Genomic DNA, 19,648 nt, shown 5'->3' with positions numbered 1-19,648 from the left:
CAGAGGGTCACACATGGCTCCGACTGGATCTATATAATATTTCACCTACTGTCTGTTTAAAAAGAACATTGAGATCACATTCATATTTGTCCTCTAAGATGTCTTTCATTTAACGAAAAACTTGCCCCAAAATATTGGGAAACTCGGGAGTCGATTCTGCACCATTTGAAACCAAAGGGAGTTTGGCCATCGACTCCTCTGGGAACTGGATCAGACTCTCAAGTCTTTGTTTGAATTGAATTTAAAGGCAGAATCACTAAATTCGTAGGGAGGGACCTGACTAATCCCGATATTTCTTTGTCCGTAGAACAGATTAATAACGCAGAGCTTTGCGTCTGAAATGTTGGAACAAACACTGACCAGCCTTTATACTCTATGAATTATTGGGGCGAGCTTTATGGCCTGTTTTCCACAGCAGGTCAGACTGGATGACCACAGTGGTCCCTTCTGGCCTTGGAATCTATGAATCTCCCTTGGCATTGAGCTGAGAAGAAGTCAGCTAGAGCAGTGTGTACTGTACACCGAGAAATGGAAATACACTGGCATGTTAGTCCTTCCTTCCTTCCTTCGCTTCGGAGAACGGCTCCTTCCTATTTCTTATTCAGTCCTCAAGCGATGCTAATGCTCACCCACACATTTTTCTTTTTCTTTTCTTTTTTTTGCCGTTCACCGAGGGTGAAATGATGGAAAGTATATTCATGGGCATGATTTCCATTAAGTATCAATTAACCTGGGAGCCGCAGCCAGGCGTGCACTGCGTCAAGGGTAAATGTGCATCTCATTTGCAAGCGATCCGCTGGCCTCGCAAACAGCCCGATGCATTCCAATAACGCCCGGCCTTTTCCCATGAGCCTGTTTTGAATTGGAAACCACCCGCCTCACCCTCGCATTCCCAGCTGAAATGTACGGGGATGATCTCGGACTAGATCCCCGCCCGAGCAGAACGTCCCAGAGCAGGTTCTTCTGCCGGTCTGTGCCCGGTGCAGCCCTTCCACTTCTCCACGTCTCCCATTTTGCCTCCCCACCCCCCTTCCCCCCGTTTATTGCCTAGGCCCGCGCCTTGCGCGGTAGCCGGACCATTGAATGTGGAGGAGGAGGCACCCGAGCCCTTGGCGGAGCGGGCTCTTTATGGGCAGGCGTAGGTGTCTCTGTCTCCCCCTCTCTCCCGGCCTCTGCGGCGGAGCGCCGGCGTCCGGCCCGCAGCAAGGCGCTGCCCTTGGATCCGTCCGCCCCGCGGTTATCTGGGGCCGATCTCGGCCTGCTCGCTGGGGTTGTCAACTCCCGGCCCTTTCCGCGCACACCCCGGGGGTGCAGGTGGCGGCGGGCGGGCGGGCGGGGGAGGGGGCGGAATTCTGCTTTGCCCCGGGAGCGGGACGCGTCAAGCGGAGCCACAGGCGCCCCCCTGCGCTGCGCTGCCTGCCCAGGAGCGCGTGTGCGTGTGTGCGGGGCCGCCGCGTGTGCCTAATAGGAAACAGTAAAAGCAGTGAGGCAGGTCACCCGGGGAGCGATTATATCCCAGCCCCGGGCCGCTCAGCGCCGCCACACAGAGCCGGAGCCGGAGCCGGAGCCGGAGCGGGGCAGCGCGCGGGCGGCCGCGGGGCCGGCAGAGCAGGAGAGCGGCGAGCCGGGCGGCCTGGGCCCGCTGCTGCTCCGCCGGCCGCGGGCCCCTCTCCCCTGGCGGCGGGCCGCGCCGATGAGCTCCTACTTCGTGAACCCGCTGTACTCCGCGTACCGGGCGGCGGCGGCGGCGGCGGCGGCGGCGGGCGAGCCCCTCAACCCGGCGTACTACGACTGTCGCTTTGCGCCCGAGGTGAGCGGCCGCCACGCCGCCGCCGCCGCCGCCGCCCTGCTGTACGGGAGCAGCGCGGCCGCCGCCGGCTTCCAGCCGCACCCCGGGCCCGGCGGCGGGGGCCCAGACTATTACCCGCCGGCCGGGGGGAGCCCCACCGCCGCCTACCAGCCGCCGCCTCCTCCCCCGCCCGCGCCGCCGCCTCCTCCTGCCCCCTGCGGCGGGATTACCTGTCACGGGGAGCCCGCGAAATTTTACGGATACGATAATTTACAGAGACAGCAGATTTTTACGACCCAGCAAGAGGCCGAGCTGGTACAATATCCTGACTGTAAATCGTCCAGTGCTAATATTGGCGAGGAACCAGACCACTTAAATCAGAGCTCGTCTCCTGCTCCAATGTTTCCCTGGATGAGACCGCAAGGTTGGACGCAGGCAAAAATTTGCTTCCCTCTCACGTCTGAGTTCTCAACTTTGTTTCCCCCCCTTCTCTCTCGTCCTCTCTCCCGCTCCCCCTGCCTGTCTCTGCAGCTCGCTGCGTGCTCTAGCCGCGATAGTGGAGGATAATAAAGTAATGCAGGGAGGAAATCCAACAGCCCGTGTATGCGGTGTGTGAGGGCTAGCCCAGAGTAGCTTTAAACTCTCTGAGCAGACACGGACGGGCGTGAATCCCATAAATGCAGGTACACCCGCATCAGAAAAGCTCTGCGGTCAGAGAGGAACTCGGGGTGGCTTTTCCCAGTGATCAGATAATAAAATCATCCAGTAAATTCTGATGTGCAACGAAAGCAGAGTGTTTTAAGACAATGTCCACAGCTATTTTTCTGTACCCATGCATATAACTTCATATGTAAATATCCATATGTCTATATCTATATCTATATATTCGTATATATGCACCCTTCTAGTCGCCTAACTACATGGTTATGTCTAGATGGATAGACACATATAGAAGCGCCCACACCAATGAACTCTTTGTTTTGAAAAATGCTGTGTTTTTGTTTTAATCAGCAGCGCCTGGTAGGAGGAGAGGAAGACAAACATACAGTCGTTTCCAGACTTTAGAGCTGGAAAAGGAATTTCTGTTTAACCCTTATCTGACAAGGAAGAGGAGGATTGAAGTATCCCATGCGCTAGGACTCACCGAGAGGCAGGTAAAGATCTGGTTTCAGAACAGGAGGATGAAATGGAAAAAAGAAAACAACAAGGACAAATTCCCAGCTTCCAGACAGGAGGGAAAGGAAGGGGAGGCCAAAAAGGAAGCACATGATCTGGAAGAAGACAGAGCTGAAGGCCAGACGAATTAAGTTTTGCCTTTAAACATTAATAAAAGACTCGTGAAAACAATGATCTACATATTCTGGGAAACACGGCCGGTTTTCTTTGTTGTATAGGTCCTTACCTGTGTTTCAAGCAAGCAATCTTATGTCATCACGCTTGTCATCTGTGCTTTTTGTTCTTGTTTTTGTTTTTACTGTATCAGGCACAATCTCTAGCTCAATTGCTCCTATTTACATGGAAATTTGATACCGAATTTATAGCACCATATTTTGATAGTAATTTTTCAATGTTTAAAAGAGGGTGATTACTGTCAACGACATAAGCTTCCTAATGATAAGTACCAATAAGCGAGACATATAAAATGCTTTATTAATCAGGACAAGCGCACTTGTACTATTTTAAACTTTTTTGCCTATATTATGTTGAGTAAATTAAATAAATCTAATAATTTTGAAGAAATTATCTTAGTAAAATATTTACCTTCTATTATTGATATTTGATTAAAATAAACAAAATTTTATTCAAATGTAATACTGATCAGTTTTCTTATCTGCCTTCATTGGTTCAATAACCTTCGTCATTTCTCCCTAGCTATATGTGCTATTTCTGGGAGAGTTTACGCCAGATCTCTGGAAAGAACATATTTGCCGGAAAACTGTATGCTTTAAAGCAAAGAACAGGGGACCCGAGTCTATGGAAACTGCGATAACCACAAAGGTTATTTCTTTAAAAAAAATAGGCTTGATCTTGCTCTGGTTGGAGTCAATGGAAGCTTGCCACTGACTTCAATGTTAGTAGACTTTTAATATTTTGCTTTAATTAATTTGAGTGGAAGAACTTTGTGGCAATGGAATCGTCTATTGAGTGAATACTTGAAAGGCCAGTGATATTTATTCAGAAGGCCTGCTCCTGAATTCCTGTTACACCGAGTCTCTTGGAGGCATTGGGAGCTTGGAGTGCACAGGTAATGCAGGAGCCGGTCCCGGCTCATTAACTCTCCGACACTGCTACTACAGTTCCACCGTTACTAGAAACCATTCATCCCGCCGTGAAATTTCCTCCTATTTTCATTTTCAGTTGTTGTAGTAATGTTCATAAATTCCATGGTATTTGTCCGTTTTCCCTTTTACAATATTTGTTTATTGGAGGGTCGCCATATTTATTTCGGTGACCCGTATGTGCCCAATGAGATAGTTTGATCCATCTTGATTTTTTTTTCCCCAGTGGTGCAGGTCGGTACGTCTTCATATTGTTATTCTTGAAAACAGCAATTCCTCTTGCCAATTAATACTGTAATCAAAACTCAAAAGAGTAGTGGAAGTTGTTGCTAATAACACACCTCTGCCCATTTAATAAAATGTAGGTCGCTTTCATTAAGCATTTACTGCCTGCATTGCCACAATAATACTTCTTTGTAATAATACAGAACATCAACTGTCAGCAGGGTAATAAAGTTTATTTCCATGTTTTCATTTAATGAGAAAGGGAATTTCTATAGACATATATATTACACTGCTAAATTAAAATCCAATTCTAATTAGGTGTAGTCAGGTTTCAGAAATATTATCCATCAAATATTTCAGTGTTGCTTTAAGTTTAAAACGTTACAAAACCCGAGAAGAACACAAGGTGTCTCTGAAGAGCGGCCTTGTGTTTATTATTATTATTTTATTATTTTACGATCTAACCTTGGCACACAACCGTACAATGAGACTGGACAGGTGTAATTTTATTTTCGCTCTAAAGGAAAGCGCAGCTAGCCATAGGACTCTTATCCTGCTGAGCTTCACTCACTGCGTATTCTTTACACACACGAGTACTCCTGGTGTCTCTACTGGGTTTGGAAGCATGAATAAAAGCTAATCCGGTAAATAAGTCTTTGCAGGATCCGGCCCTAAACCATCACAGATCGAGGCAAACACAAACAAAGGAAAGGGCCCTTTTTACCTCTAAAAAAAGCTATAGGTATAGATATATTGGGGGCTGTTTGGAAACAAACCTTTGCGTATAGGGATAATCTAGTCTCATTAACCTTGATATTTAGAAATCTAAAACATCATAGATGAAATATTTGTATTTGTATCAGGTGATGTAAAGGGATCTCACCAATAAGGCTGCAGGTCCCCAAGATCCCATAGGAAAAACACAGCAAAAACATCTCGCTTGAGATGCAGCTGCACACTTGATAAAAAGGGAAGTCCCACTGCTTTAGTATCGTGCTTTGATTTCTTTTTTTTTTTTTCTGACAGAGATTATATGTTTTCTCTCAGAAGCAAGATATTTCGCATGATATGATAGAACCAAGTGAAAATAATCCTTATCAAACATTACGGATGAAGATTTCTATTTCGTAGTTCTCAATCGAGATTTTTCTTAGAAGCTTTTTCTCCCCATAGTCCCTTCCTTACACATTACATGAATTATGGTTCGTTCAAAGAAACCACAGGAACGGTTGCTCAGTTCTGCAACAAATGGCTTCCCACTCTTAAATTATCTGGTTGATAAACAAACGTGTCCTCGCGGAAGCAGAAATCTAAATTTTGCTGTGGATACCGACCTTCAAATCGTGAAAATGCCAGTTGCCTGTAATGCATACAGGAGAGGGGAGGGCAGGGGGGGTGTAGTGGGTTTATGAAATGGCCCCACACTTCAACACAATCTCTGTGCAGTCCTGCTCTCCTTATTCAGACTAAGCTGCTAATTCAGACAAGCCCCGATTCTGCTCCCTTTGAATTCAATGATGCGGGGTCAGACGGAAGTGAGAACCGTATCAGTGGAACAAATTCTGATCTCAGTTGTTCCTCTGAAAATCCGTAGTAATTCCATTGAACTCAATGGAGTTTTTCCGGGTCTGACACGGTCTAAGTACGTGTAATGGCCTAAAGGCGAGCACTGGGCAATGATTTTATAAAATTCAGGTTTGTTTGTTTCTTTTACTCAAATCCACTGTATTTCACCTCATCTAAAGAAAACAGCACTGAAGGAAGAGTGATTCAAGCAACGCTATTGTTTTGCTCTATTTTATAAACGTGAAAAAATTAATCTCGTACTCGGTTAAAACTCGTAAACGTGTGAAAACTGCAGAAAATCCATGCAGCAAACATTTTGCTGCATGAATTTGCATAAATACACCAGTACCCCTAGTGTCCAGAAAAGCTGTGTGATTGGTTATGCAGACTTAAAGACGACTAGATAGTCGGAAACCGAAAATAGAGTCTATTTACAAAAAATATATCTGCAGTAAAAATATACTCTTTCACCGGGAACAACACAAACATCTTTGCTCCGGACCAAAACTGGTTTGACTAAACTATATGTAGGAAAATCCTGTTACAGAGAAAGCCATTTTGAAAGGCCAAGAATGTCTGAGCTAGCGTACAAATGCCTGTGTAGTCTATAAAAACCTAAAGTTGGGAATGTTGTTTTTAACTTGGACATGTATCCAACTGAGATGTATAAATTGGGATGAAGACTTTTGGGGACAAATATTTGTTTCTGAAATAAATCCATTTTGCAGAGCAGAGAGAATAAAAGCAAAATATTTATCGCAGAATTGCTTGTTAGCATGTTTTTCCGGAAAGGTGTACAAACAGAGTCTCAAAGAGGAGGAACTAACTTCTATTACGTACAGTTTATTTGCCGTGGGCTAGCAATATTATCCCAGAGTGTATCCATCTCAATCGTTCTTAAGGAAAGGGATCTTTAAACAATTTTAATTTTAGCTTTGTGAGCTTATTAGGTTATTTCTGCTTCTAAGCAGAACTCCTCACGGATATCAACATGCAATTCTGCTAAACACTTCGATGGCACAAAATGGCCCATAGTGCCAGTATATAGCCCCGTAAAATCCGGGTTCTCTAATTTACAGTGGGAGCGGCACCATGTGGAAGGAAAAGTGATTTTGATGTGTTAGTGGATGCAGCACCAATTAAAACAAATCCCCAAGAGCAGCTTATGAAAATGGCACATTTTAGTTTTGCACAGATTGTACAGTTTAATATCAATTTTCAACATCTGTGCTTGAAATGAGTGAAATACAAATGACTGCTATTGATACCTCTATGCAGGGACGTTGTTTTGTGTATTGCACTTGTGTGACATTCATTTCTGTGTCCATTTGTTCATGTGTAACTCACTCATGTAGACTACGAAAGAAGATGTTGCATATATTTGAGAAGATTTTATTTTTTAAACTCTGTTTTCCATGCGTGTGCACAATTATCTTGGATCCTGATAGGAGAGGATTCGTGGCAGTTTCCTAACGTCAAAACATGACGAGGAAACACCCAAAAAATGTCAGGCGTTTTTGTCCCGATCTTCATTTGTAGGTCCAGGGACAATTTAAGAATTCAAAGTATTTTCTGAGCAGCAAATTTCATACGTTTGGTTGTTGGGGTTTTTTTTCCCCCCAAATACAAACGATTAATTAAACTATAGATAAAAATGGAAGAACACGCAGCAGTTGAACAACTTGTATGAGTGCATCTTCAAACTAAAGAAGCCACTAAGCAACCTGTGTGCATTCAAAAACCTTTAGACTTGTTAGAAAGGAATTATTCCAGCTCAGTTTATTTATAAATGATCAGTGAGCTTCAGTTCAGCAGTGGGCGCTAAAGCAGGTCTGTTTCTTTTTGTTTGGGAAATATATAAATTAAATACATTAAAAGACGGGTTCAGAATAAATTCCAACACTCCTTGTGCATGAAAACTGAGACATTTAAATAACAGCCAGGAAAGAGGATCTCCTCCTTTGTATAGCGCTGGCACCAGAACTCTGGGAGGATCCCAGAGACTTTAGGACCCAGCTTTGTGCTTTTGTGTAAATAAACACTTCAAACAGACTCGGAGTTCTTTAGCATTTTCTTCCATAACTTCTTTGCCTGGGGGTGCAGCTCTTCTGTGGGGTTGATCACACGACCCAGTCAGACTGCACAGATGATCTCCCAGGCCACGGAAAATAGCGGAATGAGAGAAAATAAAGCTAGGGAGAGAAAGAGCGGGTAAAAGAAACATGGCGCTGGTAAGCAGGATGTGCAAAATCCGCAAGGAATTGCAGTAAATTCCTTTTTGTTTGAAGAAAATTTACAACTTGGTAATAGACCTTTTTATGACCTATTTGGGCTCGTCATTGGCTGAGGCTGGTCATGTGCAGGCAGTGATGGCTTTCATGGCCTTTTTCCTGATTTCCCTGGCGAATTTCCCTCTGCATTCTGCCTACTGAGAGCCTCAACCCCTCTTTTTCTAACCTTTGTCTCCGCTGAGGTGTATACAGTCGCTATGATGTTTGTGTACCGATCCGTTTCAGACCCGGGCTCTTAAAAAAACTCTCCCGATTCCTGCGGCTGCTCCCTTGTCAGCCTCCACTTCTTCTGAAGACTCGGAAAGCAGCCTCTCGCTGCCGAGTGACAGGTTGTTTTGTGCAGAGCCTTCTCCCTGTACCTGTTAGCCCACTGCCTTTTGCCTTTCTATTTCGTGCGACTCGGATTGCTACCAACCCGCCTAATGGATTACAGCGACCCTCCTCGGCTCCCCTGCCTTCCTCCAGTGCAGCGAGCGGGTAAGGAATTCCTTCGTTTCTGCCTCCCCAGAACCCAGACGCCACCAAATGACTCGAGAAGTCATAAAAGAAAGTGTCGGAGACAACAATCTCCGTGGCGTTCATTAAGGCACATCTGCGGGGCTAGGTGACTAGCTGCAGGGACTGTGGTTGCTAACTGCCCCCGCCGGTTTGGGTCACCTGTCCGGGAGGCATTTTCTAATGCACTAAAGCACGAGCAAGCACCACTTTTAAAACTAGGTATGTGAAGGTGTCTTTGGTCTGGTCTAGGGGTGGTCTCGAAGAACAAGCTGTAGGAAAATGTGGCAAAGGTGATCCAAATATACTCCCCTGAAGGCTGAGTTAGCGAAGCAGAAGCTGCGTGTTTACACCAGTCAAAGACAGAGAAGAGACATTTTAATGTTGTGTGATATTCTCTGCTTTACGCCAATAAAGGGTTTTGGACGGATTGCTTAGTCTAATGATTTTGTAGTTTGTTCCAGATTATACGATGCATTTGCAGAATTTTAAAGATTAACAGGTGTTTTCCTCATCAGAATTTTGGTCATTAATAATTTGCTAAAAACTGAATGCCACAAGAAGGTTATCAATGTTGAGCCTGGATGAATAACGCTATCAGTTTTCAATTATTTTGGATTTATGCCGTTAGCAAATTACGAGTGACGTTGACACTGAATAAAAATATTTTATAGCCGCTCTTCTCTGTATGCTTTTAATTATAACATACCATAAAGGATTTTGTGATCTGATTCTCTTTTGCTGCTTAGCTTTATTCATCACAAGGCAGGAAGACTCTGAAGCTAAGGAATAGTTCAGAACTTGAAGAAGCTTTGTTGGGTGAATTTTTTTTTTGCCAGATCCATATTGTCTTGATTTTATTTTATTAAGATATTATATACCACGTATTATACTGATACAAGGAATACACATAAACGCACTCACGTATACATACCAGGCAATACAATACAACTGTTCAAACACTATGATTTATCAATGGTGAGATTACAGATATATACGTTAATGATAACTTTTTTAGAAACATATTAATTTTAACATAGATAGATATCATACACAAATAATATATTTTCTGTGTTATGCATATAAGTATAATCTACTTATTATATGAATCTGAAATGTATATATAATAATTGTTCATCCTCAGTGATAGAACTGTTGTATTGCATCTCCTGTTTACAACTCTTGGGAAAGGTCGGTACACATTATATAACATATACATACAGCATTTTACAACAGCACTATTTAGGTCATAAGCAATCATTTATTATATCAAATATAAGCATTGGATATAATATTCAAAACTAATTATGAAAATAGAAAGGATTCTAATAGGTCCAGGATAACTATTTTGAAGCCTGCAGAAGAAAACAGTATCAGTCCCTCAGTGTGTGCCTTCCAATAGGTCTATTATCCTACAGGCTTGCTATAATGAGTAAAGTAAAGATTCTAAACTTTCTGGTGCTTTATATGTATCCTTTCGCAACACCGTAACTACACTTGTTTTAAAATGATAGTTAGTTTGGGGGAAATAACGTCTAACATAGCAGCAGTTTACAATATAAATTGGAATAGTATGTGTTAGCTAAGGAGTTGTTTCTCAGAATGACTGCTTATGGGTCATAGTTATTAGTATAGGTAATTATGCAGTTGATTAGTAATAAAACTCTAAAAAGTTTGCAAAATTCCCGCTGAAATGTTTTCAAATTATTTGCAACTTCTGGGAGAGGAGGATACTTTATAACTTTGCAAAGATGATTTTTTAAAATATGCACACGTGTGCATATATTAAATATATATACACACACACAATGGGGTTTGTGTGTGTATATATATTGTGCATATAGAAAGGACGGCATTTATCATCTGTGCATTCTGACTGGGTCGTGTAATCAGCCCCACTGGAAAGTTACACTCCCAGACAAAGAAGTTATGGAAGAAAATGCAAAAGAAAAAAATATATATACACATTGAACGGTTTCGTTGGTACTTTGTGGTTTTTTTCCTAAAAGGCCCGACATTTAATTCTCTTTATCTCTCTCTATATATTTCGGTGATTAAAACACATACACATACATGCAGCTAAGTCTGTGTGTGTGTGTGCTTCTAAATCGCAAACATTGTAAGGAAAATATATGCGTGTTTATCTATGTATAGAAATCAATATTCACATTGTATTTCTCACACCTGCGTCGTTACATTAGCAACGCTTTGCAATCAAATAAATCATTTTATTTTTAAAGGAAATAGAGGATTCATTAAATATACTTGAATTATGTACATACTGCAAAGAATAACCATAATCAAGGAAACTGCATCCAGGAACCAATCGTGCTATCCAGACGTCATTAACTCTCGTTTAATGATTAAAAATAAGGTTATAGCCCAGGCTTCGTTTTTGTAAGTAAATTCCCTCACTTTTTGTCTCTCAGAAAAACAGAGATGAATGAGATGAATGTTGCTTGATACATATGGGGAAGGGGGAGGGGGGAATATGAACATAAAGCACCTCATAGATAGGAAAAATAAATACGTTTTTTCCCTGAGCCTTAGAATCCAAAGATTTGTTTATTTTCTAATCATGTTTTCTCAAAGAAATATATTTCTCCTGGACTGCTTTATGAGCTCTTGGGGTAGAAAAAAATCAGAACAAAGACAGTATTTCACTCCTTGGCTGGCAGGCAGCTGTTAAAGGTATTTACTGCTCTACTGCAGTGCGGCATTGAATGCTGCTGGCAGTGTTGGAGGGAAAAACAGGAAGTTAAAGGAAAAGATGAAGCGCAGTAAACATTTCAGCTATTCAGCTGGGTACAGTTAATACTAAGAATCACCGAAGTAGATACGATGCAGCAAAATATGTTTGACTGATGCACTTTTTAAATTTTGCTTGTTAAAACTGGGAAGAATCTCAAATCTCTAATTCTAAAAAGGGAATAACAAAATAATACAAGCGTCCTAGATTCTCTAAGAAACATATGATTTCGAGTGTGTGAATTTAGTTTGCCAGTCAGAGGGAATCGGTGATTATATCAACTCTCATGAAAAATGGTTTCAAGTGCTTGCAAAGGTGAAGGTAGGAAGAGGAACAATTTATTATGGCAGGTTTTAATGAAGAGGAAAAGTGCCCAATGTCTCACATGTATGTATGAACCCGTTTCATAGGAAACATTATTTTTCTATAGTTCTACTTCTTTATGTGTGTGCATACATACATGCATTCGGATAATGTGTATTTATAGTATATGTGTAGAGGTAGATAGATAGAGAGATAGATAGCTAGATAGGATTATAAAAAATTGAAAAATGAACCCAAGTAAGTTGAAAAAAAAATCCCCACGTTGGAATGAAGCCAAATGCGCTTCTGATTCTATATTTGCCAACGTTGGATGTTCTTTTATTTTCGCTGTTTTCAGGAGGCCGCCAATATGCCTAACCCTGGGCCAGAAGGTGCCATCATCTTTAAAGCAGTATTCTCCACTGCCTGCAAGGGGTGTTCTCCTTTAGAGTAGATGGCGGAACGTGACGCAGCGTGTATACCTTTGTCAGGAAAGACGCAAGTTTGTTTTTAGCACCAGTTTAGGTGTTATTTTGCCTTTCATGCGTTTTTCTCCTGCTCGTATTTTATTAGGCCAGAAATCAATAGAACTACTCGACGAGTCAGGAACCACTCAAAGTGAGTAAATTGGCAGAGTCTGGCTCTAAGTGCACAGAAGACTTGTGTGTGTGTGTGTGTGTGTGTGCGTGCAGAAGGTGCAAATCTTCCCTCCAGATGTTTGAGAGGCATTTTGCCTTTTGTCTTTCAAAACTATTCAAGCATATTCTGCCTTTCGCATCTGCTTTCTTAGATCATGTGTCGAGAATAAACTGTAAATCGGATGAGTCAGAGAATGCGCAAGCGTTCGGATCCCAGAAAACAAGTGCGAGACCCCATCTCGGGGTCACCTGGTCCATGGACTCTAGCTTACCACTTCGTTTGAATACAGCATATAGCAAATGAAAAAGGAGGCGAGGGAGTATCCCTTGATGTCTTTGGTAATGGTGTAAGCCACTTGGAGAGCTGGTATTTTTATTTATGTTTGTCTCTGCAGTGCGAATTAACTGATCAGACTTTATCTAGGCTACCTCAAAGGAGGCCAAGTTTTCAGAAAACATGTTCCCCACAGCCCCACCCCCGCCCAAAAGATCACACAAAACTGTCTCACTGGGGAACGTGCCCCTGAGAAACCAGGAGGCCCTTTCTCCTCTGGTGTGCAAAACCATTTTGTTTTCCGGCCACTTGTCCAGGAGAAGGCGCTGTAGGACAAGCCTCACAGTTTTCTGTCTTAAAGAATTGCCCTCAGCGTAGCCAGCGAGTAACGCTACGGCGGAGCTGAGATCTGAAATCCGCACGACCTTCCGCACGATCTTCCGCAGTGCCCGAGCAGCACCGCAATGCCAAGGGCGCCTGACGCTCATGTACGTGCTCAGCCAAGCGTCCCCCGGGCAGTCAGCAGGGGCAGCCGTCGAGATGCAGTTTTGGATGGCTATTTACTGCCGGGACATTCTCAGAGGCGTTTTTCCTTTCCTTTGACCCTACCGGTGTATCTATCCTTCCTTGATCGTATCTGGTGTGTCCCCCCCGCAGTCCAGTACGAGAGGGGGTGGGTAGGACCATTGTATCGAATTGGTGTAACGCAGTTACACTGATCACCATCAACGGAGTCATTAAACCCTTGATGCTGAACATCCTTCTGGCTCCAGTCAGCCTCCCTTCCCTCCCTCCAGCACACAGCTCAGCAGGGGGCCCAGTTCTCTGAGTCCAATCTACCTAAAGTGTCTGAGAAGACCACGACACCTACCCATAAAAAGAACTGTTTACTGGCCCCTGAGTACTGCCCTGTCTGCCGTGGGTCCCTGACGTTTAAAACACTACCAGCCTCCACCATCATCAAGTGCAGTCCTCATTTATGAGGGTGTATAGACAACCTTTTGTACTCCGATTCGCCAGGGCTCACGATGAGCTGCTGTAGTATCGTCAGCCCGGTCTTTGATGTTGTCCAGCCACTCTTTCCTTTGCTCTCCTTTTGATCTCCGCTCCAGCAATCACCCTAGCGGCGCCCACGTCTGCATTCCCCCTTCGGTCTCACCTTGCGGTTGTACCCCCATTTATTCATCTACTCGCCTCCCTCTGACAGTGGGTGGGGAAGCCACATTCGCCCACAAATCGCCCTGTCTCCTTCTCATCTGCAACCTTCAGGGTTCAACTTCCACATTCACGTCACAACGATTTGTACCAGCCTGACCTTCCTGGTCACTTAGCCTTCCCCCCCTTTCTTTCCTCAGTGCTCTTCAGTGGAGTAAAAACTGGTCCTGGATAGTCCGGTCTTCTGCAGCAGCTCTCACCCCTGTGGATTCCCTGTAGAACCCCACCGCAGCTTCACTCCTAGCCCTCAGAACCCTTGGGGTGCTCTGCGAGAATCAGCCTCTTTGACCTGTGGAGGCAGCCCACTTTCCACGCTCGCTATCACTGTTCGCTTTACTGGAGGCCATCAGGTTTCACAGGCATTCACTGAAAGGCCGCATCACTACCTTCAAGAGCAGTACTCACTAACATGTCTGTAGCCATGTTGAAGACACGATAAAATAACGTAACCTAACGTATTGGACACCGTTAAGATCGCACGGTGGGTTGAGCTGAAAGCTTTAACGCAGGTGATAAAGTAGGTCACAGTTGCTGGTTGCATTCAGACTGTAAACTCCTCGAGGTAGGATCCTTGTCTGTATGTCCACCAAGTACCATAAAAGCCAGTCGCATTCAATACAAACTATTTACAATAATCCCATTCCTTTTATCATCACCATTTACCAGTGGGAACTGATTATTAGTGGGTTACCTTACTCTCTATCTCTTTTCCATTTTAAGATCAGCAATATGGATACCTGAAAAAAAAACCCTTTTTTAAAATTTTTTTTTTTATTTTTTTACTATTCTGAATCCTCCAAAATCCATTTTCTCATTAGAACAACAAAATCTACCTTCCGTATTCACTGACCAGAGCTCCAAAGACACCTTTCACATCAGAATTACATAATGAGTACGACAGAAAGAACATCATATTTCCATGTTTAAAATCTGTGGACTGGAACTATTCAGCAGCAGATAAAGTATCTCCCTCCCCCAATTAGTAAGATTTATAACCCAGTGTACTCTCTGTAGAAAGTCGCTGTGTGCCCCCATCCCATCCTTCTTCTCCCTTCCCCCCCCCCCCCCAACACACACACACCCCATCTCTCCTCGCTCCCAACTCTTCTAGATCTTCTATGCATCTTTAAGGACATTTGGATAACTTGATTGTATCCGCCCCTAAGATTGTTGCTTCTATTCTGATTTCTTAACTGCTAAGGCTAAATAATGTGTGTCCTCCAAACCTTTACACGTGCATTCTCTCTGCTACACCTTTTTAGCTGCTTAATAGTGGTGTTATGCTTTGAACTGCACGATTTTTCAATGTTCTGATTTTTCACTGAGAACCGTCCAGTTGTACCATGTTTTCTTCCTGATGATGTTCTTTGCCACGTTAGTGAACACACACTTCATCCCGTCCCACAGCTCATTTGGCTCTTTCCCTCTTTTGATAGTGCCAGATTCCACTTTATCCATTTCTCTTATGTTGTCCAGGTTATTGCAAAAGGCGCTGATGTGACTGTGTATGCAGATGAAGAAAATCTTGCACTGTTAATAAATAATAAATGATCTGAGCTGACGCATGATCAGAACATGCGAGATTTTTCAGTTTAAGAACGTTTCCCCTTCTTTTCTGTACCACAACGCGCTCAGGGACCTGGCCAACTCCACATGCATTTTATCCTGCTGTGTAAAGAAAATGTTTCCTCTTCAACCTGATTCTCAGACTCCACGAGTTGGTGCCCTCGTTTTTTGACCTTTCAAAACAATGACGGTTCCCCCATTAGATTCTGATCTACAGTCACTTCCTCCACCCTTCGCATTAAAATATATGTAATTGGCTCACTTTTACCTTTAGCCGTCATTTAATAATTACCTGTAGGTCTTCCGTGTTATTTGCTTGGGATGCTTCAGTTGGTCAGCACTTTTGAGGTTTTAGCTGCTGTGCTTTAGAAGGAAGACTGAAATGAACTTGGCCTTGATTGTCTTCTTCCGAACCATGTACACCTGGCTCTTCATCCTATTTCGGAATAAATGCCAGTTATTTGTGTTCTCACAACGACACTGCGACATCGCATTTAAAGGGTGCGTGTAGAACCACTCATCATCAGTTCATTACATTGCAGGAAGACCCATAATGGTACAGTGCCCAAGCTGTAGAAAGACCAGCAGTCCGCCTTTACCTCTTTGAATATGATGCAGAGATTTGCATTTGTTTTGCTCCTTAAAGATAGCTTTCTTCAATCCCATAGTGGGCCCTCTTCTCCAATTCCCACAATTCTTCTTGCAGTCATTGGGACTACTGGGTGGAGGGGCGGTGTGGGTTCTGGCCTATTCTCAGTTAGAAAGGCTTTCTCTAGGATTTTGTCCAATTTCATTCTGTCTGTCCTTCTCAAAGCTGTTGCTCATACTAGTGTTGCTAGTGCCCAAATGAAGATCTGAAATAGCCTCTTAGGGATATATTTTCTGTATGGAAAGCGTGGATTTAACCCCTCATGGCCTTTTCATGTTAAAATGATATCCATAGCTAAAACCTCACACACTGTACTGAACTTCCATTGGTCCATAGCTTTCTTGGAGTAATATAATATGATGGTTCCCATGAAGTTCGGCATATCCTTTAAGGTGTGAATATAGCAAGCCACCCTGAAAACTCCCTGGGTTCAAACACAGATAGGACCTAAAAGAAGTGTTATTCTTGGAATGTTTGCTTCCATTTCATTGTTTGATTGATATGGTTTCTTTTCACATTCGTGTCTTAACTGCATCATTAAATAGCTGAATGTAATACCAAGACTCTGTCACAATTCATTCAGGAATCAGAGGCAGTACAGAACACAAACAGAAACAAACTGTATCAGAGAGTTGTCTGATTTATGAATATAGGAAAATGTTGTCTTTGAATCAAAGTTTTTACGAGGGAAAAGAAAAACAGCAGAATGCAAAATAACCAGATGTTAGAGAACGGAAGCAAGAGAGGAACGTTATTGTAAAAACATCAGGACTCCTCAGACTCTCCGCCTAGCGAAACACAAATGATTAAACTAAGGGTTTAGAAACATAAAGACATCGTAACTTCCTTAATGTCTTTATTAGGTCGATTGCAGGCTGTGGTACTAGCTTTCTCTTCAGACTATTGGGTGTCCTGACAATAACAGATATTTAATAATTCGTGCCGGACATTATGCAGCCATCGTGAATCTATAGCTGATTACTTTGTAATAACGTATGTGGCTGAGATGAGGTGAAGATACACGAATGTGTGATTCGGGGAGAGAAGAGCGTTTACCTTTGTTGCCTGTTTCTTTCCAGACCTAAGGAGAAAGCTGTCATGAATCAGCAATCCTCTCCGTCTGATTTTCTAATTTGAAAAGGACGCGGTAATATACTATTAATCGGCGCCCAGCTTTCTTTATGCAAAGGGCGGCTGGGTGACTGCCAGTGACATTTGACTTCCTGTGCTTACACTCCTTGCAATTCGCATGTGCTCACTCACACCCTGCTCCCTTCACACCAGAGCTGTTTTATCGTTTTATAGCCCTCCTTACAGCTTCGGTTATCAAAGATTTCACTGGGGCAGGCTTAACGAGTTCTCACTTTAGAAAGACCCCGCAAAGCCTTGCGGTTTGAAGCAGTTTGCGAACTTGCGAACGCCCCTCAGACAAACATTTCACAGCAGCTTCATGCATGTGGTGGGAGACATCAGCCTTCTGGCACCAGCCCACCGAGTAACAGGTTAGCAGATGAATTAGTCAAAACCATCTTCCATGGTTTCCGTTTGACTAAAATGCCATAAACTTCCGGTTAAGGGGGGGGGGGGGTTGGGAAATCCCCAAAATGAACTACATCTCTTTTCTCCTTACGATTTGCTTCCCCATCCCTACAAGCTACATGCATATTCAAATAAAGGTTTGAATTAATACTCACAGCGAAATGCGCACGTTCCTTTTCCCAATAGCAATTTTGGAGAGCTAACTCCACTTTAAGTAGTATTCCTTACAATCTACTATTTTGGAGGCTGGGATAGTGATACAACTATGACCTTCCGTGCATCCTTGATATTTTCAACTATGTACATTTGATAGAACAGTTCAGCGAACCTTTATTTAGTGAATAAAAGTTTAAAGCTGAAGGTTATTTATGGTTCCATAGAGAGAGGTCCTGAGTGGCTATTTAGAGACACGTGATTCCAATAAACTTTGTTTTATGGCTTGAGAGTTGACAAGCCAAAATATAATTCCCACCATAAATTAGTTTAAGAGCATACAAGTGCAGATGCTTCAGTTCCTGGAAGCAGTAACAGGGAAAGTGTTAGCAAGGAACATTCAGCTTGAATCCGAACATCGAGATATTTCTTCTTTCAGATCCCCCCTGCCACTGGAAAAGCACACAGTAAGTCCGTTATTACTCTTTATACAACCATATAAGTAAGTGATCGAGAAGCTCCGCTGTTTTTGTGCCTCCTGAAACTACGTACGACTGATAATATACGAACCAGCCTGAAATGGTATATGGATTTGAATCTGATTTACTGTAAACATGGGCGGGTACAGTGGCAGTAGCTAGGATTATGTGGAGAATGGAATTGGGCTATGTTTCCATGTCTGAGATTTCTGATGATAATAGAGCATCTCGTTAACCCTGTTTTTATCCCGGGAAGGTGTCTTATTTAGTGCTTAACTGCTGAGATCCCACTGTCCTTGCAAGTTCTAGCTGTCGTCCCTGAAGAAAACCGAGTAGCGTAGCAAACAAAAAAAGACTTGGCCAGCTGTATCTAGAGAACTATTATTACCTATTCAATTCCTTTGTATATTAAGAGAACAATTCTCCAAGATGGGGTAGCAATGAAATGGAGGAAGCCAAATAGCTGTTAAAAATAAAATCGTATTGACATTTGCTCTTTAAGCATATATGTTTTAATGAACATCAGTCTGAATGCTCGTAAATTTTGTTTTAAATTACTGTTTAAATCTATTTAATTAAATAAAGAAAAGAAAAGTGAAAGTGCATTCTCGTAAAATACACCCTCTTATAACGCGGACAAAGACACATATGACTCTTGGTTAATGTTTGGCTAATTACTGGTGGTCTTAAAGGGTATTAATATTGGAGTAATTCGAGTCATGTTGATATAGAAGTATAGTTCTTTCTAGACTCAGGATGGAAATGATGTTTCGTGACGTGTTGCGACACGTTATGAGTTATGAGTTATCAAAGATGGAGCTGAATACTTCATTGGGATGTGAGTGAATTACAAAAGAAAGAAAGGCCTTTGTTAGCCTTTTTCCAATGGTGAAAGTAGAGGGTTTTCCTCCCCCTCCCCATTATATGAAATAAAAAGTATACAGTATGAACAGGAATGAACAGTAAAAATGAAACAGCACACTTCAGCCATTGGAAAAAAAGATGTGTTCATAAAAATCTGGTTGAATAGTATTCTTAGTTGGAAATGGAATTCCTTTCTACTATCCTGTTCTCAGAATTTGCTATCACGTTTTCTGTCTATTTACGTGCATACACTTCATATGTTTCCATAAATGTTGTAAAGAAATATTCTTCTTCTATGGAATATAACAATAACAAACGTTTTTATTGCAACAGGTTCGACACAATGGAAAGACGTCTACAGTAAGTAACTCCTAATTTCTTACAAAATTAGCACTGCGTGAAAACACCTATTCTTTTCCTTAGACTGGAAAAATCAGAGAAAAAATGCCAGTTTTACATGACTACACGGTTGTTTTATGTGTATATAAAGACTCTCGGGGCTTCAATTTATTTAAGCCTGTTCTCATGCATGTTTATAATCACATATAATATTAAAAGTTGATGTACAATTTCT

General features: G+C 42.5%; 2 protein-coding genes and 1 long non-coding RNA gene across 5 annotated transcripts in view; 2 read left to right on the top strand and 1 right to left on the bottom strand.

Moving 5' to 3' along the window:
- The first annotated feature begins 1,543 nt into the window (after window positions 1-1,543).
- HOXD8 (homeobox D8) lies at window positions 1,544-3,611 on the top strand. The gene is made up of 2 exons (XM_067549851.1): window positions 1,544-2,213; window positions 2,801-3,611. The coding sequence occupies exons 1-2, from the start codon at window positions 1,694-1,696 to the stop codon at window positions 3,094-3,096; spliced, it is 816 nt and encodes a 271-aa protein (XP_067405952.1). The 5' UTR covers window positions 1,544-1,693; the 3' UTR covers window positions 3,097-3,611.
- Window positions 3,612-8,550: 4,939 nt separating this feature from the next.
- HOXD3 (homeobox D3) overlaps window positions 8,551-19,648 on the top strand; it is a 38,241-nt gene continuing 27,143 nt past the window's right edge. The window contains exons 1-2 of one of the 3 annotated variants that reach the window (XM_067549193.1): window positions 8,592-8,627; window positions 19,408-19,434. The gene's annotated coding sequence lies outside the window, so the exon portion shown is untranslated. Of the gene's footprint in view, window positions 8,628-17,639; window positions 18,199-19,407; window positions 19,435-19,648 lie in introns of those variants that run through there. The other 2 variants (XM_067549191.1, XM_067549194.1) reach the window with 2 other exon arrangements.
- On the bottom strand, window positions 14,987-17,893 carry LOC137153621 (uncharacterized). Its single transcript, XR_010919855.1, has 3 exons — window positions 17,734-17,893; window positions 15,683-15,826; window positions 14,987-15,354 (listed from the first exon to the last, which is right to left on the bottom strand). It is a non-coding gene; the product is annotated as an uncharacterized lncRNA (long non-coding RNA).

Source organism: Emydura macquarii, unplaced genomic scaffold (assembly GCF_026122565.2).
Source record: "Emydura macquarii macquarii isolate MOO-44397 ecotype Brisbane River unplaced genomic scaffold, CSIRO-AGI_Emac_v2 contig_1253, whole genome shotgun sequence".
Classification (NCBI taxonomy): domain Eukaryota; kingdom Metazoa; phylum Chordata; order Testudines; family Chelidae; genus Emydura; species Emydura macquarii.
Note: the sequence above shows the minus strand (reverse complement) of the source record. Positions and strands in the feature narration are given on the sequence as shown.